We start from the raw sequence: 24,398 nt of genomic DNA on the forward strand, positions 1-24,398 counted from the left end.
GCTATTTGAAAGGGCGGCCAAGGGTACTGGTTGCTCGCTACTGAATAATGAGCAGTCAGCGAGTGTAAAATGACTCTAAAGGGGTTATGTCCAGCTCCCCCCACATCGTGGGGCCCCGGGTCAACGGTTAGTAAGAGACCTTACGGGATAGCGCTGGACTGTGCGTGCTGGTACGAACCTCGCCGAGAGCAAAAGAAACGAAGCAGCTTTAGTCAAGAGAAAGAAAGTGAACGCTCTCATATTAGCTTGCCCTAAAACAATGCATGGACATGCACGAACTGTGGCAAACTCTGCCGCTCCAGAAGTGGCTTGATCAGTCACACCAGATTCTGCCCCGTCTCAAGACGAAACCAAAAACCAGTGACTCATCAGGGCGCATCCATTGTCTTCCAAGATAGAAGGAGCCATAATGGAATGTGACGTGTGTGAGATAATAACAAAACCAAAAAAAAATAAATCATATCATCTCAACATGAAACGCGTAGGACGTAATTATCTTCTTTTTTGAAGTAACGTTTAGAATTAAGATCTAGATGTAAATAGATCTAGATTATTCTAGATTTAGATCTCGATATAGATCTAAATCTAATTCTAGTTTATATTATAGAACAATTTCAAGCATAAGAAACCAGAACACATAGCTTTATCTCAACAGGTATTCAGCAAACTAAATAGCCTCAGCTTTTATATTAGAAACAAATTCAGTGACTAATTAGGATTATATGCCTGGAAAAAAATCTTTAAAATGTTGGTTATTAGTGACTGTAGAGGATGCCAAATCTTTCATTGGTCTGAAAGAAGAAAACTTGAATTCTTTCAAAAAGTGATAAAATATTTCCAGTGTCTGTACACCTTGTAAAGAAATTGCCTATAAACAAAAATAATAATATAGAATTAGATGTCACTGATCCAGCTAAGCAATCCCATTCTTTTTTAAATGAAATTTTGTTGCGCTATTATGGAATGTGGCATAAAATCATTGCCAAGTCTTTTTTTTCAGCCTCCAAGAATGAAATCAGCTCAGCCTTGATTAGACGACACGCTTTAACACTTTTCCCATGGAGAGCCAACGAACGTTGGTGTGATACAGGAGGCATTTGTAGTTTGAATCCATTGCTTCACAAAGCTGAGAGAAAAGTCGTGATGCAAGCGGTTGAGATTTGATGAAGTTTTCGGCAAAGATTTGAAGGCAAGAGCTTCTCTGTGGATCATGCAGTGAACAACTAATACCTTTGGATTTTCTTGACGCACAAGAGTGACGAATCCCTTTCTATTTCCCTTCATGAAAGGACAGCCATCGGTGCATACGCTGACACAGTTTTTCCACTGTAGTTTGAATAGCAAAATGTTTTCGTTCACCACTTTGAAAATATCTTCGCCTTTGGTCGTAGTTGGTAAGTCTTTGTTAAATAAGAATTCGTTGACACATTTTTCATCCTTTATGAACCGAACAACTTGAAAAGACCACAGCAGAGACACTTCATCGTCAGTCACGTCGAAGTGTTCGCAGATTTGATCTTGTAAATCTGACGATAAGTCTTCAATTCTGCTCGAGATAGTATCATTTGACAATGGAACTTTTTTAACTTTTTCGGCGGCATCGGGTCCTAGGATAGTTTCAACAACTATTGCTAAAGCTGGTGCATTGACTGATTCAGCCTCTGTGTGTGCTTTCTTGCGTTTTGCTAATAACTGAGCAACCTTATAACTTGCAATCAATTCCTTTTCTGGCAGCTTTATGTAGTTCGTAAGTTTCTTAGCTTGTTTATTTTGTTGAGCCCTGATGTTTTCGAAGTATTCCTTCGGTTGCGCTTTTACAGCTGGATGTTTTGTTTCCAAGTGTCTCTTCTATTTGCTTGGAACAAGCGGCTCATTCGACAAAGTTGCATTGCAGATCAGACAGAATGGTAATGGAGAATCTTCAGGTCCCGAAGATATGAAACCATATCCGATGTAATCTTCTTTGTACCTTCGTTTGGTTCCATGCTTTTCATTTTTGCTAACGTATTTCTCCATGGATAACAATGAATAACACTTATTGATAATTTGTTACTATTAGTATACACCTAAAAAAGTTACATGAAACACATCACTTATAATCATCGTTACCAATTCATGAACTGCTGTACATTTGCAAAGGCGGCCTAAATTTGAGTCATTATAATAATATATGTATAGTGGAAAATTCCATAAATTCCATAACTTTAATAGCTAACATCCCTTTTCGTCAATATGGAGCGATCCTATACTATTACTGGTCGTTGTAAGAGGGAATGTCATTGCAACGTAAAATAAACATTTAATAGTAGGCAGACCTGTGTAACGCTGCACGTGTGGCGTTCTGAAAACTCCCACGGCACACCTGCAAATCTTCGGTGGCACACTAGTGTGCCGCGGCACACAGTTTGAGAAACACTGCTATAGAGAGATCAACTGCGCGGAGGGCATTCATCTTATTTCTATGAGATGATCCATAGACGTTACGCGACTGTAGGAGGCCATACAGTATTTTCTCAGCAGATCTTTACGTTGACTAACCGAAGTTGTTCAGAATGATAGGCCTAAGTGGCTTTTATTAAACGCTAGAGCAAGTGGAAAGTAAAAGCAGGCCTGCAGTGGCTTAGTTAGTAGCCTCAAGAATCAAATAATAATAATTTTTTTTTAAAAGTTTAATATTATTTAAAAAATTGAATGAGTTGAATGAAATTGCATCAATCATATGTAATTATTATTTTTTAATGTCTATACTTATTATAATAAATTTTTTAAGCGACTAGAAACGTTTGTATTTTTTTTTGTTTAGCTCAACTTTCATGTTTATAAAATGCTAAATGCGCTATGGCCAAAAATTTTTGTGGACCAGTGGTGTGTGTGTGGGGGGGGGGGGGGAGGGGAATGTTTCCGTGCTGCTTTTTCAAAAGCTATTTTTTAAAAAAAAGTTGCTCGAGTCTGAATTCGAACTTTGAGCTCTAGCGTTAGGCCGACGCGTTAGCCACTGAGCTATACAGGTACTTATAGAAGGTTTTATAGTCTAAAAAAAAAAGTAAAAAAGTTAAACATTGTTAGCGAACGAACTACTTCTCTACACAAGGCTTATCTCCCCTTAGCCGCAATGAATAATGTGCAAAGTTTCAACTTGATCCGCGAACGGGAAGTGGAAGAAATACCGTGAGATTTTGTCCAGACAGAGTGAGTTGATAGAAGCTTTGTAAAAACAAATATTAACTGTGTAAACCTTTCCTTAAACCTCGACTGCAAAATTTCAAGTATGAGACAGAAAATATTCATAGGTTGAGATTTAAATCAGACAAAAGTAACAAGCGAATTTTTTAAAATAAGGGTTTAGTAGTGGAATTTGTCAAAATTGGATACCGCTCCAGACAACGGTCTATAACGGACACCAATAACTAGACTAGATTGTTACCGCGATAATAAAAAAAAATATTATTCTGGTTCAACTGGGGGTCGAACCCAGGACCTCTCGCGTGTGAGGCGAGCGTGATAACCACTACACTATTGAACCGGTTGTAAAATAATAAATTAAATTAAATAATAAACCACTTTTCAACTAATCAACCAACCACGATTATTATCTATTTTAGGTATTGATGCTGAATTCTCCTTCACATATTCCTTTGACGGTACAACCGCTGGGGCACCACACATGATTAGTCGACCGTCTTTCTCCATTCCTCTCTGTCTTTTGCCTAGGATAGAACCTTTTTCAATGGCAGCTAGGCCCGTCCATTCTTTTAACTTTTATGTTGTCTTTGAAGCTATACCCAACCATGGGAAAGGCTTTGAGGGTCAACTCTAGAGAAAAAATCTGGAGGCAGCTTGCAGCAAACATTCAGAGCATATGATGTTACTGTTACTGATCCCATCGCTTTCTGTCTGTCTCTTCTTCTTTTTTCTGGTACTCTTTGCTGACAGAGAAACATTTTGAAACAGTGTCAGTGGTGTTTCTAGCTTTGTTTTAAAAAAAGTATTTTTATTTTGCTTGTTGCTACTGCTCTGATGATTTAGTTAATAGAGACGCAGCTCAAGGACCAATGCCAGCTGCCTATGATTTTACCTTTCGTTTTACCTGGAGACTTCACTGATACCCTGACGGCCTGAGTTACCTGAGTAGGCTATACCTTCAAACTAAAGGTTTAACGAGAACGTGATGGCCAAGCTTAGGCCTAAACTTTTTCTCTACTAAAGGAGGTAAAGGCTTACTCGTTAGCTCTAAAAGCTATTACACGGCTCTTCTGAAATCAAACCAGCATGGTATTTTAATAGAAAAGGAATTAGAATGACTCCATGGTCGTGCGTTTTGCGCATGGGACTGTCGTCATGATTGTCCCGGGTTCATACACTGTCCGCTGCCATCCCTCGTCTTCCTGCGGGAGGTTTGGACCAGAAAGTATGATAGATTATCTTCAACTCAGAAGAAACATCCGAAACATGTAAAATATTGTAAAACAACAAACGAGATGAAAATACGTGGAGTACAATCTCAAGAAGCCGGACTATTCAGGCATGAGCAGACGTGAAGCCAAACCTTCAGTGCAGTGCTTGATCTTAGACCTAGACTAAAAGCGATCAGTGAGAAAGTAAATAGGCTATCTGAGGCAATGCCATGAAAAGTCTAATTTCAGCAGCCGATAAAGAATGAATGTCCCCATATGAGGATTTAACACAAAACATTAAAAGAATGCCAAGACTAAGAAGACATCTAATGACAGCATTATTTGGTTTTAAAGAAGATAAAAAAAAAAAAAAGCACAGTAGGCCTACGCCATTTTGGGATCTCTGCCAACCTTTCAAGTGTTTCTTTACACCTGGTAAAAGAAAAAAGACTTTTCAAAACTGAATAATTATTTGAAATCAACTAATGCGACAGATAAAGACTTTGTGTCTATTAAAAATTGATATCAATACTTTTTACAGTTTGAAATCCTGAAGAAGACACTTTGTTAGTTTACTTTCTTCTCCTAGGCTACTTATTATAAATCTTCTGTTTTTTTCTTCTTAACTTTTTGAAAAAATGTTAATGTAACGTTAGGGGTACTTAGATTTGTGTGTGTGTGTCTGCATTCAATTTTCCTTCAATATTGTTCTATCTTATTTTTCAATGCAATATTTTTGTGTAGAAGGGTAGAACAATATATCTTTGTAACAACTTTTGAAAGGAAAGAGAAACCTGAAACATTGATGGATTGGATCATTTTATTTGGTATAGAAGTAGAGTAAGAGAATGTACAAAATAAATTAATCATATATTTGTTGAAAGGATGATTTCTCAGGAGTTCTTTCATCTGTGGAATCTGAGGAAAGAAAAACCAGATAAAAATAAAACTATTGTAAGCTTATAATGCAATGAAAAAAGGCTTAAAGAATAGTAAGATAACCTACACACACACAACTTAATTACCAGACCTGGATTTACCTATAGGCAACATAAGCTATAGTTTAGGGCCTCTACTTTTTCTTGTGATACAAGTCCAAGGATATGGTGAATCATTTTAAAGTAAGAACAAAGGAAATATATCCTGATGTTGGATACAAGACGGGCATATAGCCGTTTGGGGGTGATTTATCTCAAATAGCTAAAGGCTATATCAAGTCTAAATCCAGTCCAGTTAATAGCTCTAGTGTTAGTTTTAGTTAACTTCCTAACTTTCCATACAGTTTGTTTGCCTTATATCACATGAAAAGAGCTGAAAGAAAGTAAATATATATGATTTGGAGCAGCATCAGCCAAAATGCTTAATGCTTAGATGATGATCTGGTCATTTGAAGATGCATCCCCAAGAATCTCTACCCTATTTGATACATCAGGGAAATAACAAAAAACAAATGTTCACAAAGAAATAGTATTTGACTCAGAAAGCAAAGTTCTAAGTGGTGATAAAAACTAAGAAAGACATTGTGGATGTACACACCTAACTCAGGCAGACAAGCCTGTAGCAGTCCCACCACACAGCGTCTCTGTTCCTCTGTAGTGGCTTCAGTCAACAGTTTCTCCAAATGACATTTAATGTTTTCTACTTTAGGAACATTTATCTGAGCTGAAACCAAAAACAAAAGTTGGGAAAGTAGGGCAGAGGAAAAAAAAGAATGGGGATTTTTTTTTTTTAATAATTTTTCTAAAAGTTATACATACAATATAGTAGATATTTAAGATTTCATTTATTTATTTTTTTTTTAATTTTTTTTTTGCAAGTACATTGCATTGATGTTTACCATTAATGGGACAAAATTTGAGCATTTTAAAGATGATCAAAGATGATCAAAAACACAATACTAAATACACATTTATACTCTCTTGTTTTCAAAAATGGGTTAACAAAATCCAAAATTTATATATCTAAAAGGTTTGAACACAAGTGTCAATAGCCAATAACCATATTTAATAACATATAATCATTGTCGAAGAACACCATGCACTTTCCATGTGCATTAACATCGAGATTTTTCCTTAAGATTGTTTTTGCAGGAAGTGGTAAAGGATGTAAGCACTTTACAACCTAAGGAATATTTCCAATGGCATGTGTGTCTCAAATAGCCTCTGATGACCAGTCCAACTCGTGGCCTTCATGTGTTGCTCAGATATTGAGTCTGGCAGAACTGTCATCATTAACAGGAGAAGGGGCAAAGATGAGTAACAGGTGCATAAACCAGTAAACTTCGGGCAGGAGAGCCTAGGGTGGCTACCTGCCCAGAAGAAGGAAAGCTTAGAATTTAACCCAATGCTGCTTTGAAGCTATACCCAACCATGGGAAAGGCTTTGTGGGTCAACTCTTTAGAAAAAATCTGGAGGCAGCTTGCAGCAGTCAGAGCATATGATGTCACTGATCCCAAATTGTATCTTGCCCTTTCTATAGATCAGCTTTGTGGAGAGGGGAAACAGCTGTCAGGGCTACATGATTCTGACCATAGCTATACTTTGATTCATTTAGAACAAAACAATGAATATAATGAACTGAATATAAACATGACCTTTACTACCCCATTCACTATTTCTAATGAAGTATTTTTTTTTTACTTTTTAAAGCTGCATTTAGTAAAAAAAATATCTAAAAGTTACTTTTTTTTTAATACTTTTTTTTTTATTAAATAACTTTAAAAAAAAATAAATATATAAGTGAAATATTTTAAAAGTAAATTGGTGAATGTAATAATTTTATATTAACATTCAACAAACAAAATCTCAAATTTATCTCCAATAGGATTAATACACATTTGGTCCAGCTGCCTAGCATTCAGCAGTAGGCCATCACATTGGTTGTTGTAAAGGCTGCCCAGTGTTAGTCAGAGAGATAAAATGAGCTACATAGTCAAAATCTACACTAGGGAACTCTTAATAAAGTTTTTTAAATTACTTATCAACAAGGGAGGTATACCGCAACAACATTTCTGTAAGAAAGAGTAACACAGAAGTCAATACCTTTTTTTGACTCTAAGTGAATGTATCTCTCCATGTAGGTTCTGAAGGTATGTCCTTTGATCAGCACACTCTGGGAAAGCAGGCTCAAGTCTGACACCTCTATCATTGTAGTTAGCCTCAAGACTGCACCACAAAGCTGAAATAAATAGTAAAAATAGTGTTTTATAGCAAACCTAAAAGTAAAACTGAATAATCAATGAGCTATCACGTTATTAATGATAATGTAATTTTTACTAGTTAGGATTGTAGCAGGGATCACAGGTGGAGATGTGGATAAAAAAAATCTCAGACATATAGAGATAAAACAAAAATAATCAATAATAAAATCTTGATAACTTATGTCTTTTGATTTGGAGAGACAAAATGATTAACATTATGCCCTATAATGTAAGCTATTAACATAATGAAAATGATGCTTTATACTAAGTAGTGACTAGAAAATTTCAAATTTAATAGAAAGTTCAACTCTTAAAGAGATGATGTCAAAGAAATTAGGGATGTTAGTCACCATAGAGTAGTCTCAATTTCATAGTCCAACTTTCATAACAAGTTGATAACAGAATTAAACTATTTTCCTTCTTGACTGGCAAATTCTGACTTGTAAGCTTCAGACATTCCTTCAGAAATGAAGATTATTATATCCTAGCCCAATCATCCTGCAGGACTTTTGTGATGGTATAATGAAAGAGACAAAATGCTTGTAATAATAATGATATAGTTTGCTTAACATGAGTGGACGAATTGCTTTAATAATAATTATTTAATATGATGAATATCTAGTAAAAAAAAAAAAAAGATAAAAGAAAAACCAACGGCTAATCTGGCATTGTAAAATGAAATAAAAACTTGAACGCACATGCTCGGTCAAACTGTCTTTGTACTTGTACTCTGCAAAGTCATTTATATTCTCTGCACTTTCCAAGGCACAGACTAAGCTAATCCAGGCATCGCAGAATGTTTCTTTCGATCCATATTGTTGTCTGCTTTGCACACTGGACAAAGCCAAGGCTGCATTGATTCTGACCTGACAACAAAGGGAAGAAGGTCAGAGTGGAGCTTAAAACAAACAATAATGAATTGCTTTGCAACTATAAACTTTTGTCGCCCATGCAGATTGAAAGATCCCAATAGCACATTTTCAAATGGTCACAGATCATCAGACTTTTGTTATATAAAAAGTGTTTGTGTGGGCAAGTGAAATTGATATAATAAAGAGAAGTGACCAAACATTCAATATTCTGCTGCATAAAACAGTCCATAAGTAAAAGGACCTTTCAACCATAGTGTTAAGTCTTTTTTTCTCTCTAGATTATCAGAAAAGATTTCAGAATACCAGTATATGATTTAATTAGTTAATTGTAAAGCAATTGAAATACTCAAAACCTATGCTTAAAAAAATGAAACTGAAATAAATTAGTATGTTTTTGGGTAGCTATAGACATATCAATTAAAATCTTTATAGTAAAAGTAAAGTTCCCCTTTCAGACCTTGTGGTCTATAGGGCAGATGATGTAAAGGTCATCTGTTTCTGTTGCCAACAGTTAACCAGGGTGTCATGTGGCCAGCACAACGACCAACCAACCGCCTTTACTTTTCCCCAACTAATGTCAGGTACCCATTAGAGCTGGGTGGACTCAAAGATCCCGAAATTAAAAATCCCAGTCTTCACCAAGATTCAAACCCGGGACTCCTGGTTCAGCCATTGTGCCTCCAAAAACTCTTTATGCTTTCACAATTTTTATGACTTTATATCTTTAAATTCAGCCTATGTTAAATGAATGTCAATACATATCTAATCTAGAAGAAATCTTACTTTGAAATTTGAACTGTTCTGTACAACTTTACTCAAAGTGGTCAGTATGTCAGTCAACCAAGGCTTGTCCAGTGGGAGATGACTATTCTGAAAAGCATTACTTGCAGCATAGCAGCTGTTCCAGCGCACCTGAAATGAATGTTACTTTTTAGATCTGGCACAAGCTTCCTATAAATGCATCATTAGCAGCAGCATATTATGTTTTTGCCGACTGTTATGAGTGTATGAACAATCTCACACCTAAGACAGACCAATGGCAAACACTGAAGTATACAAGATAACCTTGGCAATCAAAAAAGGTTATTGAATTATCTTTAATTTGCCTCGTTGCAAAATTTGTTCAAACATTCAGATTAGTGTGAACAAGAATTATGGGTCGTTGGCTAGGTGTCATTAAGTTATAATAGATATATATGATTGCTGGGCATAAATTTTACAATGTACATTTTAATACCCTAAAATGATATTCATAAATAAAGTGTTAGTGTAACATATTTGGATCATTTTATTGTGGGATTACATAAGTAAAACTTGCGTTTTGCAATAAAAAAAGACTAAGTGCAGAAGAATGTCAAAACCATGAACACCTTGACTTTGCCTAAAATAAAGAGGAGAGATGAAAAATATTTCTCCATCTTGTCAATCATTAGGGTTGACAATGACTTACTTTCATAGTACCACTGGTCATATTTTTAACCAGTCCTTTTACTGCAGTGTCAACTGCCTTCTGCATGTCTGGTTGTTGGAAAGAAGCAGCTGTCAAGAACCTCAGCAAATTTCCAATGGCACGTACAGAGTTGCAGCTTATCTTGTCACTGTCCTTGCTTGATGATGCAGCGCACTGGACCAGTTGAAGAACCATGGACTCTGGGAACTCCAAAAGAAATTCTTCAACATGATTCTCCCTGGGAAAAGAAATATATGTACACTAGCTAAGCCACAAACATTTAACAGGTATTTAATTAATCAGAAAGTTTCCCTTTGAAACTAGAGTCACAAAGGAAATAGATTCACAAGTTTATGTGGTCTTTTGTAAATTATGGGAAATGTGATAAGGACATAAGTGGCCAAAATGACATTCATGGTCAGATTGTGGTTACTGATGACAAGGAAGCATTTCTTCTTCTGTGGTGAAGATTTAAGTCATATTTGTAAGTAGTCCAATTCTGCAGAAGCCTTAAAGCTCAAGGCAATGTCGCAGGGTAGTTTGTTATTAAGGACATTGTAAGGCTAGCATAATGACTAACCACCAATACTTTACCCCAGACACATGAGAGTTGGGTGGATGGACGGTACATATTCCATTCTAAAAGGAAAACACATTTTTTTTACTCCAAAAGGACTCTAATATTGAACTTTCAAATCAGACATTTTACCCACATAGCCATCATGTTTTAAAGAGTAAAAAAAAATGTTCCACTTCAACTTTACCTACATTGTAAATAAAATATTGCAGATCATGTTGAGTTTACCCTTTTTCTGTGACAAACTTTTAATGTGAATATTACCAAAAAGAGCTCACTACATACTCTCTGAATTCCAAGCAAACCAAACCATGGACCCTTATTTGAGCTGCACAACACTGCACCACTTATACAACATAGTTTCGCTCTTATTAAAAGCTTTAGGTTAACACTGCACTTTGTTTTTGAATAAGTGTAACACATTTAACTGTTAAAGAAAAAAAAACTGAAAAAAAGATGTGCAATGACAAGAGGACATCTGAAAAGTCACTTACTTATTACTAACCAATGTGTCACAAAGGTTGGCCATGGCCCAGGCAGCTTTAAACCTCACACTGTTGCTTGATGACTCCATGCATCGGAGAATAGCCCTCCCAGCATCCATGATAAATGCAACATCCTAAAAAATCAAAAATGTCATTTTTAATGCTTTGATGTTTTGCTTTTTTTTAAAAAATAAAATGAAAAAAAAACAACATTTCCCTCATTTGACATTATTTTTCTTTAATTTTTTTTTTAACAGAACATGGATCACAAAAACAGACACAAAAACTCTTTTGTTTCCCATGGCAATATAAGTATTGAATAAAATCCAACTTTCTGATGTGAACTTCACATGTAATGTTTGATTAATACAGTGAAATGAATGTATATTTCATTTGCTATTGTTTTAATGTTTTGTAAGAAGTGTAATGCAAAACTCTAAGATAAATTTACTCATGGATAATAAAGATATATTATTATTATAATTAGCCATATCTGGTATATTACATTGATTGATAGAAAGACGAATTTTAAGTCCAATGCCTGAAAATCACAGTAAGGATTGAAATAGTTCAATGTTATTAACTAAAAACTGAACAAAGGCCTAAAAACGCTAGCATGATTGATAACCAATTGTTTTAGCAGCTATGCTTTTGATGGAATTAAAGTGTTTAAATTTAGGGAGAAATTGCTTCCACCAAGATTTGAATCAGGAACTCAGATAATTCTTGCTAATAATTTGTTGAACAAAATATAATCCAAAACCCACTCAACTGTGACCATTGAAATTGAATTTCTTTCAGGACAAAAGAAATGCTCAGATTTTTAAATATTATATTATAGTAAAATATTAGTATAATAGTCCCTTACAAATAGCAACACAGCGAAATATAAATAAATAGAGGTCAAAGAAAATGAATAAGTACCACTCACATCTTTCAAACAGGCATACATAACATAGATCCCTAGAGCTCTGACAGCAGAGGCTTTGATCAGTTTGTCTTCATCATCAGCTAGGCCCAGAACCAGAGTCACACACTGCATTTGACGATGGTGCTGTTCAGTTTGTTTTTGTTGAAAGAGGACTCAATATTACTTGTTTATTTAAATTTTTAATTGCTAGGTAAATAATTATAAAATAATGGTAAGACTAATAGTTTTTGTCATAATGTAGGTAAAACAAATCTATATAATTTTTAAGAGTGAACATTATCTTAAAAAGAGGTTCAACCCACTGGCAGCTTAGAAAAGATTCCTTCCCCAATGTTGGCCATACACTCACAAGCACCAGACCGAACTAAATTATTCCCTTCTGTGGTCAACTCTGGATTGTAGTTTAACAGCTTGGGTAGAGGATCTTCTAAAAGGTAGAGCCAAAAATCTAGAATCTATAACAAGGAAATAGGAGAAGTTTAAAAAAGTGTCCTGTAGATGAGGTGAGTCTATGTATATTAGTTACATTCCTTATCATAACAAATGATTGACATGTAAGTAACAAACTGAAAATTACAAATGTCAACTTTCAGAAAAGTTATTGTCTCCTTAATAATGTAATTGTACTCAGTAATTCTATTTGATAAAATTTGTGTAAAGATAAAATAAACTTGCTGCAATATCATTATTTAAATATTTATATTTTCATTGGAACAAGAATTATTATTCAACACAGAACTTGTCTCAAAAGTTAATTAGTCTAAAACTGTATTTTTCTTCTATTTGTCTATATTACATATCATATAAATACATTTGTAAACAAATTATTTTTACTCTTAGCCATTAGCTAGACAGGACTTATATTTATGAAAAATCTAAGTTACTAAAAAAAGAAAATTTAAATAATAATACATTACACATTATTTATACATAATATATATGTATGTATAGTATATTATCTTATGGAGATAAAATACACTTTGGTTCTGCATAAAATTAGAAAATGAAACCAAGACTAATATTGGAACCAACTTTGTGGAATATTGTAAAGTAAAGTTTTTATCCCAAGTTTGGGTATGAAATACCTGAAGCAGATCAAGTGAAGGTTAGATAATAATTTTAATGTTGTCATATCCAGAGAATACATATTTAAAAAACAATTAGCAAACAAATGACTTTTGAAATAAAATTATGTAAGAAATTTAGCAGTTGGTGCCTGATGATAAAATCTTGGCATTAATTGACCTGTTCAAAAGGTATGACATGGCTTGGAGCTATGCTGGCATCTTGAATATCTCTCTGTAACACTTGTGTAAACTCATCCAGTACTTTAGAGCCATGGAGCTTAATGATGTAGTTGGTATCTTCCAGGCACATCTGGACAAGGTTCTTAAGCAGATGAAAACTTTGCCTACAAAAACAAAATTGCAAATGAATCTGATTTGACCATTAAACAAAGAAAACTGCAAATGAATCTGATTTGACCATTAAACAAAGAAAACTGCAAATGAATCTGATTTGACCATTAAACAAAGAAAACTGCAAATGAATCTGATTTCACTATTAAACTGGTAATGGTCTGTGCAAGCTAATTACCATTTTAAAAATACTGAGCCCAGGCTGGAGAAAATGCAGTATTTTGCAACGTGAAATACTTGCACTCCTCCTTAATCTTCAGACTTGAAATCAAGCCTTATATAAACAAACAAAATTGTTTTAATATTAAACTAGCTGGACCATGGAGAAGTTTAGTTGCTTCCTTTTGTTTAATGTTAAAATATGAATTAGGATTCATAAATTGTAGCATATTGAAACAGGAAAACACATTCAAGAGGTATAGAATACTCAGTTCAAAAATGAAAAAAAACTTTTTTATCTTGCTAATTTCAGATATTATTTAACTTTTGGGATTTCTTTCAAGGAATCCAACTTTTTAACAAAAAAAAAAGTTTCTTAACAAGGATACCTTATTTAGTGAAAGGTTAATATTCCAGATTTCTTCAGATGAGTAAAAATCCACAGTAGTGAAAAAAACAATTATTTTGATAAGTTTTGATAAGTAAATAAAGTCAATATGAATAAAAAAACCTTTTCCCTCTTAAAAACATTTATTTTTTGCTAATTATTCTCCTTTCATTTCACAGATAATGAAACTCAAAATCAAACACTTAAACCTATATAACAACAAATCTACATGTACAGTACAGTACTAAATATTCTATAATCAATAGTAATTTTAAAAATTTCTTAAAAAACGGAACCATGAGTTAATAGAATAGATCTATGTTTAAGAAATATAAATTGTACCCTTATTTTAGAAAAAAAATATATTCCAGACTAGCTAATACATCCTAAAGTTAAATAAAAAAGAAAAAAAAAGAAAAAAAAAACAACTTACCTAATGACTGGGAAATAATTTTTGATTAAATTGCTCATAACTTGTAAAGCTTCCAATCTTACTGGTAAAGGTTCATATTTCTGAGGCAATTCTTTTCTGGACTGAATGTCATCCTTGGCTAGGTCAGGTTGACCTGGAAGGTTAAAAAATTGTAATTAAAAAAAAGTTTTGCTGTAGAAACCATTGTCAATGTAGTCAAATACACACTAAAAAAAACACCTCATAAACACATTACCATAAAATATCTTAAAAATAAATCAGGAAGATTGGTTTAACTTTTATTAATATTGTTGTTGCATTTTGGGAATCAAGTTGTGGGAACTAAAACTATATCATCTTATAAATCTAAAGCACTCTCAGTTATTAATATGATTTGTTGTTATTTGAAATAGGGTAATGTGATTTAATAGTCTACTTGTTTTGTATGTGTATGCTTGTTGGGCTATATATATATTTTTTTCCAATCCTGGCCAGGATGTGTTAGAGTTAAATTGGTTTTAGGAGGTTCTGAAATGTAACAAAACATAATTTCAACCTGGTACAATATGAAGACTAACCCCAGCTTATATTAATTACTGTGATATAAAATGATAAATCAAACTATATAATTAAAATTTACAGTCATATTATTGAATCAAAAGACGTGTTAAAAATGAATTAACTAACACCTGTATAAATATGAATATTTCAAATAGTATAAGCTTTACCTGTAATATTTTTTACACAAAGTTTGATGACCCAGGAAGTCTCTCTGGCATGGGCTTGCAGAATGTGGTCTGTGTAAACTGGAGTGTCTGAGCCACCACTTGCTCCTAACACTGGATACAATACCTCTGGTCCTTGTTTTTTCCCTAGTATGCTATCACAGGGATCTCCAGATTCAAAAACATCTTTAGAGTTGTTGCCTAATGTTTCCATAGCCGTGGTATCGAGACATGGATTGATACACAATTCATCTACATCAGACTTCTGAGGATCACTGCCTATCTCACCTGAAGATTTGTCTGGCTCTGACACTGAAATGCAAGGGGTGAGAGTCTCAGCTTCTCTTTCAGACTCATCTGCTTCCTCTGCAACTTTAGACACTTGCGGGGTGGCAAAACTAGGATACAGAAGGTAAGAGGCATCTTCTGGTCTAAAAAGAGGGGAGTCACCAGGGTTGGCAGAACGGTTGACACCAAGAGGGGGGTGCGGTGGCTTTATCAGCTGAGACACTTCCATCAGGGGTGGTTTGATGCCCACAATTGATCCAATGCAAGTCAAGCATGCCGTTCGCACATTGGGATCTGTAGATATTATCAAATGATTTTACAAATATAGTTCAAATATTAAAAGATTATGCTAAAAAAAGGCAAATAAGAAAAAAATAATTTATTTCATAGAGCATCAATAGAGTATTCTAGAATTTTTAAATTATACTGTTATAATTGAACTCTGGATATAAAAAACTAGTCAATGCAGAATGGTAAAGTTTGATATAACAAAACTATAGGCCAGATGAGAATCTGTTCATTATGTTAACGATAAATAAGAGTAAAAATTTTTTTAAATTACTTTTCCCATGCAGTCATCCTCCCATTAAGTGGACTCAAGAATGTCCCAAGATCCCATTAACAAAAATTCTAGTCTTCATTAGGCTTCAGACACTCTTGGTTTAGCAATTAAATGTTTTCCCATATACCCCAGTAAAATAAAGCCATTAGTATTGAAAACTTTTTTTGGAAAAGAAAAAAATGTTTAGCTCTAAGTAGACAGGCAATAGGAGAGCTAAAATAATCTATTGTAGGCGAAAAAGCTTGGGTTTTGTTTTACATTCCCTCACAGTTGTTTCGAAGTTTTAAATTTTTTTTTTTTAATTTTTAAATTGCAATGTGAAAATAGGTGAAAATGACAGAGCATAACCTTTGTGGTTATAGAAATGCCTGATTTGTTTGAGAACTCTTGTCAGAAGTCCAGGGTTCAATCTGTGGTAAGGTGCATTGTTCACCAAGTTAGCCAGACACTAGTAGGAAGAAAAGAAATTTAATTGTTATTCAAGTAGCCTCTCTCACTGTCACATCACACACACAGATGCACAGCTATTTGTAGAAACTGGCATGAAGAATGTGTTCAGAGGCTCTCTAACAAATGAATGTAACTTAAGAGAGAAAAATCCCAGTTTAATCTATTATTAATCAAATATTTCATTATCTTTCCTTCAATTTCTTTCCTGATTTGTATTGCAAAGTTATTTTCTATACATTATGACAAAAAAAGAGTTAATGTAGCTATCAACAAAGACATGAAACAAAATAAAACCATCAGTTTTCCCAACATCCAAGGTAACAGTTACCTTTATTATCTGTGTAAGAACAGCTTTATAATTTTCCGCAACAAGAGCCTGAACAAGACACCTGTGCATCTCACGAATCATGGAACCCAAAATGGCAGAGAAGGGAGTGAAAGCAGCTTGGTGAGGGGTTATTTCTTCAGCAGCAGCAAGGTATGGTTTTGTAGACTCCAACATGGCTGTCAGACTTGCCACAGCTGCCATACGACACTAAAAAAAGTTAGAAGATAAAAAAAACTTGTAAAAATCTATAAAAAGAATAAAAGCTAAAATTTTTTGACACTGTTTCTGATTAAAATGTAAAAAATATGTGTAGCTCGGTAAGGTATTTAGTTACCTTAGGAGAAGGATCCTTTAAAATGGTTGTAAAAAGGGACTGTGTTTGAGAAGCATTGTTGCTAAGGCCAACATCAGGGATAAATGATGACCAATAGCCAAACATGAGCCTCTTATCAACCACCTGGTGACAGTCATTCAGAAATATATAAATACAAAACTACAAGAAGTATTTTTTAAATGTCTAAAACTTAAAACCATTTCTTAGTTCATTGTACTTGTGTATAAAGTAGAGTTTTTTTAATGCCAGTATGACAAGAATTCAAGATGCACTTTTTAGAAAACAGAAGGTCAATTTACTCAAGTCATGACAAGAAAACACATCATATATAAATAATAATAATAATAATCATCTCCATGATGAAATTTATCTTACAATTTACACATTACACTAAACAAAATATTTTAAATATAGAAAACAAAATATACTTTTAGAACAGATTCACTCAAAAGTTAAGAGAATGTTTAAAATCAGATATAATAATTTATTAGCCCTGCAAATGAAACTATAAAATGGAGAATAACTTTTCTTTCAGAAATGAATGGACACACAAAGTGAGCATCTAAACTGAGAGGATGCTGAAATAAGATTACAAGTAGTGTACATTATGACAAGCAACACTTTGGAAGAGAAGTTTAGTTTCAAAACATTTGAAGAAATGTGTACACAGAGACCTGAAGAATAAAAAGCAAGAAAGAAAGTTGGAGATTATCTACTTATGTGGGTGTTTGGTTCAAGAGGATATAGACACAAAAACATTTTGGAGTATTCAATAAACATTAACAATATCTAGGAGATAAACCTTATTCTTTCACTTGCATAATGAAGCTGATGAATGAATGTAAGTTGTCTAATAGGAAGATGAAATTAGAATCAGTTAAATGATAATAGCAGATTATGTTTAAGTCTCATAATATTTTTATTTTAAGGAAGATTTGTGAAATAACTCTCTGGCATAGTCATACAATGTCTTCAAGAAAACAGCTTACCAAAACCTGGCTTAATACAATCACCAATGAATGTTAAGTTTAAGAGTTTCATCTTACCCGAACAATGTTTAGAAAACAGTTCAGTGCACATTGTCGAACTTTGACAGCCTCAGATCTGTGCTGCCTAACTCTTCCTCCTTCTGTGTCAGAGTACTCTGAATCTGAACTGCTGAACTTTAGCCATGTCATGTCCCAGGTCAGAGCTTCTTCATCTGGAGTGACAGTGCTCCATGAACCTGAGTAAGTTCCTGTCAAAACAATGGACAAACATTTTTTTTTATTTTATGACAATAAAAAATGTTTTTTAATGTTAGTAATATGATTCTTAGAGTCTCAATAAGCAATCTATTATTCCCCCCTTGAATATGATGCAGGATGGAAAGAACTGGTAAAATGTAATTTATAAAAAAAAAATTAGACGGAATTAAAATCTGCTTAAATAGAAAAAAAACAAACAACACTTAAGACATTGAAAATTTAATTGCATGATAATAAAATAATCTTAAAAAAACATGTCATTTTCACAAAAGACTTAGACAAATAGATACCTGCAAGTACCAATTGGTCAGTGGACCTATGTGTACCACCGGTCAGACTACTTTGACTTGTCTCTCTTTCAGCCTCATCTCCTTTAGCTTTGTCTTTCTTTTTTCTCTGCCTCTTGATTCTGTCCCCATGGATTGCTCCTCCACCTCTCCCACGACCTCTGCTGCTTTTAGACTTTTCAGAACAAAAGTTATTTTTAATAAGATCTTTGCATTGTGTAGAGTAGCATCGCTACTGAACGTACAAATATAACAACATTAATTCATAACGAGACTGTAGTTTACAGATGAGAAACAGTTGTTGAGGCTAGGCTTTCATAGACCTAACATCTATAACATTAGTGACTGAGACTGGACCATTGCCATTCTGTATTAAAACATTATATTGAAGCTTCTGAAGCTGACTTAGTCTGTTCACAGTTACTTCAATCTTGTGTATGCCTAGTTCATCTGTTAGTTAATATGAACTCAAAACTAGTAATGATATGCTCCCAGAAAGGCCTGTGCAATCATTTGCTTATCCATATTACACTTGTCTGCATTAGATGTGACACATTATGCAGGCTGCCACTGGGTTTGCGTAGTCACATGAAACACTACAATCATCCTTAACCTTCAGAATCAAAGGAATTGCTATTCATTCTGCCTTAGAGCTTGTGTTAATTTTACTTTATAGTTTCCTATTGTTAAGGACTTAATTTCAATTCAATCTATAATAAAGAAACAATATTTTACTAATAGTACCATTAGTTAATGGGCTAGCTGTAAATATCTATAATTAACCACATGCCAATGTTTTTTTTGATTTATTCATGGGCTCAAAAACAATCTGTAGTAATTGAGGATTACAATGAAAAATACAATCTTATGTTAGTCTAACTATAATGTGAAAATATTAGAATCCCTTGTCTTAATGCAATGTAGTAATTACTTTCTTCAAAAATATTAAATATAAATCCTTCATTTTAAATTATAATATGGACTTTTTTTGGTATATAAATGTGTTCATTTACAATTAATCATTTATGAAATTTTCTGAGTATAAGAATTAAATTTAATATTTAATAATCTAGTTTACCTTTTCTACATTGGTAGTAGGAAAAAAAAAGATAAATCATAAAACTTACCTCCCCTGGTGTTGTTGAAAAGTTGCCAGTCTGTTTGGGGGTCTTAGAGGAGGCCAAGGGATCATAAGGGGTAACCACATTGGGATACAACTGTGTTGGTATGTTCACTGTTTGACTGGTTAGGCCATAAAACATATAAGCCTTTGGAAATATTAAATAACACCATGTAGCCATACCAAACTGATTAACTCATCTGTCATATTTTTTTTTTTTACTATAATAGCTAACAATATCAAACTATCAAACCTGCCGAAATTCCAATTCACTAATAAAGTCAATGATAGCAAATTATTTAAATAGCTAATACAAACTAATTCTTAAAACAATATGCTAAAGTATTTTGTTTCTTATATTAAGCTTGTAAATTAGACATTCTTGAAAAAAAAAGAATAAAATGCTAAGTATTGGAAAGACAAAAATTTAAGAAAACACATGTGGCAACAAGAGTTTTAAAAAATCTGCTCTTACCCTGACAGCAGCAAAGAGTATTCCCAGCTCAATGTTTGGCAAACGTTTCAATACAATAATGTTCTGGATTCCACTGAAGCAGTACATGAGAAGCTAGCATTACAGAGTAAATAATGTCAGTCAGTATGGGTAGACAATTCTATTTCAAACAGATATGACTTACCACTATTCCACAATTAGCTAAATTTTTTTTCAATTTGATAAAACAAAAGATGTCATTTTGATAAGCTGTTTTATCGATTAAATATATGAATATTATTCTAGATTCTATATAGCAAATTTTAATTACATTTTTGGAGGAGGGTATTTAATGAGTAATAATATATATGAATATTATTCTAGATTCTTATATAGCAAATTTTAATTACATTTTTGGAGGAGGGTATTTAACACAATCTATTTTATTTTAATTGTAAATTTAAAACAATTATAAAAATCTGCTTTAACTAAATTTAGAATAAAAGTCTCACAATATTCAGTTAAAGAGGTGAATGATTCACGTGCTTAAATGTAAATGAATTTATACAATAAAAAGTGTGTAGTCATCTTTTAGGATGTTCAGTGCCATAGCATTCAAGTAGCTTATTTGCTAAGGTAGAAAGATTTTAATATAAAAAAACCCAGATCATTGCAATACTAATCTAACACTACTGTTTGTGTCATGATGAGCATTAAAGAACATACTTATTTACATACAGGACTATTATATACTTACAAACATGGCCTGAAAACATTCCTATACACACCTTGTTTTGAAGATGTGATGCCATTTTCATGTTAGGAGCTCTGTGTAAAAGATGGACAAGAGTATCAAAACTGGCAGACAGATATCTCACTTCTATGTGCTCAGCATAGTTAGGTCTGAAATAAAAATTAGAAAAATTTAGTCTGAAAAGTTAAAAGACTAGTAAATTGGCAAAAGCTTCTATTTATATATATTCCTATTTGGAAGTACCACAGACTTTACAAACTATACCGACATAGTAACAGAATATATTATTTTGTTGCCAAGATTTTTTCTTTACTGCCAAGAAAATTTAAAATTATTAAAAAGGAATATTTCATAGTTTAACAATTTGCAACAAAGGAAATGTTTCTTATTATATTAAACACTTAGGCCAGAAATATCCTGCCTGAAGAAGCCAGGAAAACTAATGACTTAAAAGAGTCTCTAGTATGTAAGACTAGGTTAACACATTAATATGATATGCATAATGATCTTTTTTTTTTTGAAGGAATCTCTGTAGCTTATAAATATGATAAATGTTGAGATCTTTTTTCTATAAAGCTGTGATATAAAAGATATGATCAATGCAAGTTCCATAACAATGCTAAATACCTAACTTCCAAAACATTATTCATGTAAACACTGCTAAACACCTGACTGCCATTACCTTATTGATGTAAACACAGCTAAACACCTGACAGCTTCAACCACAACTTCTTCATCATTGGTTGTGTCATCTGTTAAGTGTAGTAATAGTCCCTGACCTCCAACCAGAACATCATGGAATTTCTATTCAAATAATGTAAAACATTGAGCACTATTAAGAAAGTATTATTTTACTTACCTGGCCATTTACACATATAAAAAATACTATTTAAGAAAACCATCAAAAAGATACATTATTTCTGTTTTTTTTTCCAAAATGTTTTCAAATTGCTTGTGACACGGTTACTATGTGTGGTCAACTGTGACACACGGTCAAGTGTTGGGTACCAGGGAGTTAGGGGACTTGCGGGAAATCACGGTTGACCACACATAGTAACCATGTCACAACAGTCCTTCCAGGGCAGAGATTTATCTGAAATTAAATCTATCAGGATTAATATCCAAATATTTTGACCTTCTATTAGAAATCTTTTTTTGAAGCCGCTCTATGACTTCAAACATTTGTTTGCAACAAGTAGCACATCCTAATGTTTATGCATTTTCTATATTTGTCAATGTGTCCAATGATCAATACTCTTCCTGAAATAATGTTCACAGTATCTTATCTTCTTATATAAGAGAGATTTTTGGCAGGTTTTGCAGACTTCTGTCTGTATTGAAAGATAGTTTCCCATGACTGACAAACATATTCAACAATCCACTTAGAGTTTTCTTTCCAGCTTAAAGACAAATGATTTCATGATATAACACAATGTCTTTAAATCAAGTAATATAATAAAAAGGACAGAAAAAAAACAACACAGAACAAGTATTGTGATATAGCATGAGTAAACTTAAAGGATCAGTACCTCAATACGATGACTATTATTCTCACAGACTGCACTAAGAGCTCTAAGGATGTCTGAGTGGATAAAACTTTGAGTCTGAAGTAAAGCCTGGGTGAGAAACTGAACAACAGTATGAAGATCACCACTGGACAAAATAACCTGTGTCATAAAACAACAACAGCTTGTCAAAGATACTATCAAATTCAGTCATAAATGTTTTAGCAGATTTACATCTTTGTTAGGACAAAATAACCTGTGTAATAAAACAACAACAGCTTTTCATAGATACTATCAAATTTAGTGATAAATGTTTTATTTGATATATATACATCCTTGTTAGGGACTATCTCATTCAGAAGCACTATTTCAGTTATTCTAATAATTAACATTTTATATTTTTATATGACACTTACATTCTTGTGTGTAATAAAGTTGGTGATCACCAGACACAGTTTCACTACGATCCGTTCCAAATGTATAGGTATGGAGTGACACAAACGAGCCAACAATTCGCTGCCTTCCTGTAAAAAAAAAAAAGAATTATTTTTGTTTTTGTTTACTTAAAGTAATGAGTTGGAAAAAATTCACTGAACAGCATTAAGTGCAGAAACACCAGGTTAATGACTTCAAAAACAGTGATCACCCTAGGCTTGTCTAGTAGCAGTACTTAATACTTATATTGATCATTAGATCTAGATCTACATATATATCTAGATCTAGATCTCATTACCACCCTAAAAAAAAAAAAAAAGATAATTCTGACCTCAAGTACCTCAGATTCACACATCATTCAGACATACTGACTTTCAGGAATTAGTCATTATTAATTAGATTTTTAGAATATCTAGTCATGATAAGATCAAAGATGATAGTCATGATAAGATTTAAGTAGACTAGTAGACTTAAGTAGACCTAGATCTAGATTCTAGAATAGGACTAGATCTAATTCTAAGTCTAAGAACTTACTTAGTCTTAGATTAGTTAGCTGTTAGATATCATCTACTCTAGACTCTAGACTCTAGTCTAGGCCTAGAGTCTAGGTCTTCTAGATTGGATTATAATTGATTATATATAATTCTATTATAAAGTCTAGTAATAGATCTAGAAATAAAGAAAGATTAATAATAATTAATATTTTATGATTTTACTTATAATTATAATAATAATATAATATTAATAATAACAGTATATAATAATATATATATAAAAATAATATATATATATAAAATAATTATTAATTATTTATACTTTATTGTAACTTTATACTTCATCATGATCATAGTATTCATAATCATAGTCATGATAGTCTGACAAAAATATACTAAATTTATTATAGTTTTATACTTATACTCTGTTTTATATAGATTATAGATCTACATCTAGAGTCTAGATCTAATTATTATAGATCTATTATGTTTATAGTACCTTATAGTAATTTATACTTATAATTTAATACAGTTGGAGTTACACAGTATGAGTTGAGTAGTGACTGTGAGTAACAAAAAATAACAATTGAATAGTCAATACTTACATATTCATGAATAAATTTACAAACAGAAGAATCAACAGCTATGAGCTCGTCCAAAATAAGGCTTAAAGCAGCCTTTGTTTTTTCATCATCTTGGAAAAAAAAACTTTTTAATCGGGCTAAATTATCTCGGAATTTTTGGGCCTCAACCTCATCCAACTTAGATCGTGGTGAGGCCATTTTGTTTACAGCCGGTAACGGGGAGTAATCGATGTTTTGTTTTTCTTTGGAATCTTATCTTCTTATATAATACAGACGTTACTTCAAAAAAGAAGATGATTACGTCCTACGCGTCATGCATTTAGTCATGCATATTAACCAATGACTTAAATTCTGCCAAGTCACTGGTTTTCCTGGCTAGCTCAGGCAACCCATTCCATGCTCTAATAGCACTAGGGAAGAAGGAGTATTTGTACAAATTTGTCCTAGCATATGGGACGAGGAATGTGCCTTTATCTTTGTGTCTTTCAGAGTATTTTATTAAATTTTGTTTTTGTATTTGAAGATTATGGTTCAGTGTTTTATGTATTATTGCTACTTTACTTTTGA

At 33.0% G+C, this 24,398-nt stretch overlaps 1 protein-coding gene and 1 non-coding gene across 2 annotated transcripts; both read right to left on the minus strand.

The window, feature by feature from the left end:
• Positions 1 to 3,450: 3,450 nt before the first annotated feature.
• Positions 3,451 to 3,523, minus strand: Trnav-cac (transfer RNA valine (anticodon CAC)). The gene has a single exon. It is a non-coding gene; the product is annotated as a tRNA-Val (tRNA).
• Positions 3,524 to 5,196: 1,673 nt separating this feature from the next.
• On the minus strand, positions 5,197 to 24,060 carry LOC106056196 (HEAT repeat-containing protein 6-like). Its single transcript, XM_056006779.1, has 24 exons — positions 23,853 to 24,060; positions 22,735 to 22,842; positions 22,343 to 22,480; positions 21,496 to 21,617; positions 20,848 to 20,962; positions 20,102 to 20,194; positions 19,634 to 19,774; positions 18,510 to 18,681; positions 18,019 to 18,209; positions 16,973 to 17,095; positions 16,639 to 16,845; positions 16,209 to 16,308; positions 15,014 to 15,592; positions 14,307 to 14,439; positions 13,154 to 13,319; positions 12,211 to 12,363; positions 11,909 to 12,031; positions 10,987 to 11,111; positions 9,916 to 10,153; positions 9,249 to 9,377; positions 8,292 to 8,459; positions 7,436 to 7,571; positions 5,931 to 6,056; positions 5,197 to 5,312 (listed from the first exon to the last, which is right to left on the minus strand). Exons 1-24 carry the CDS (start codon positions 24,027 to 24,029, stop codon positions 5,257 to 5,259), a joined length of 3,819 nt encoding a protein of 1,272 aa, XP_055862754.1. The 5' UTR covers positions 24,030 to 24,060; the 3' UTR covers positions 5,197 to 5,256.
• Between the last annotated feature and the right edge of the window lie 338 nt (positions 24,061 to 24,398).

The sequence above is a fragment of the Biomphalaria glabrata genome, chromosome 12 (genome assembly GCF_947242115.1).
Source record: "Biomphalaria glabrata chromosome 12, xgBioGlab47.1, whole genome shotgun sequence".
In the NCBI taxonomy this organism is placed as follows: domain Eukaryota; kingdom Metazoa; phylum Mollusca; class Gastropoda; family Planorbidae; genus Biomphalaria; species Biomphalaria glabrata.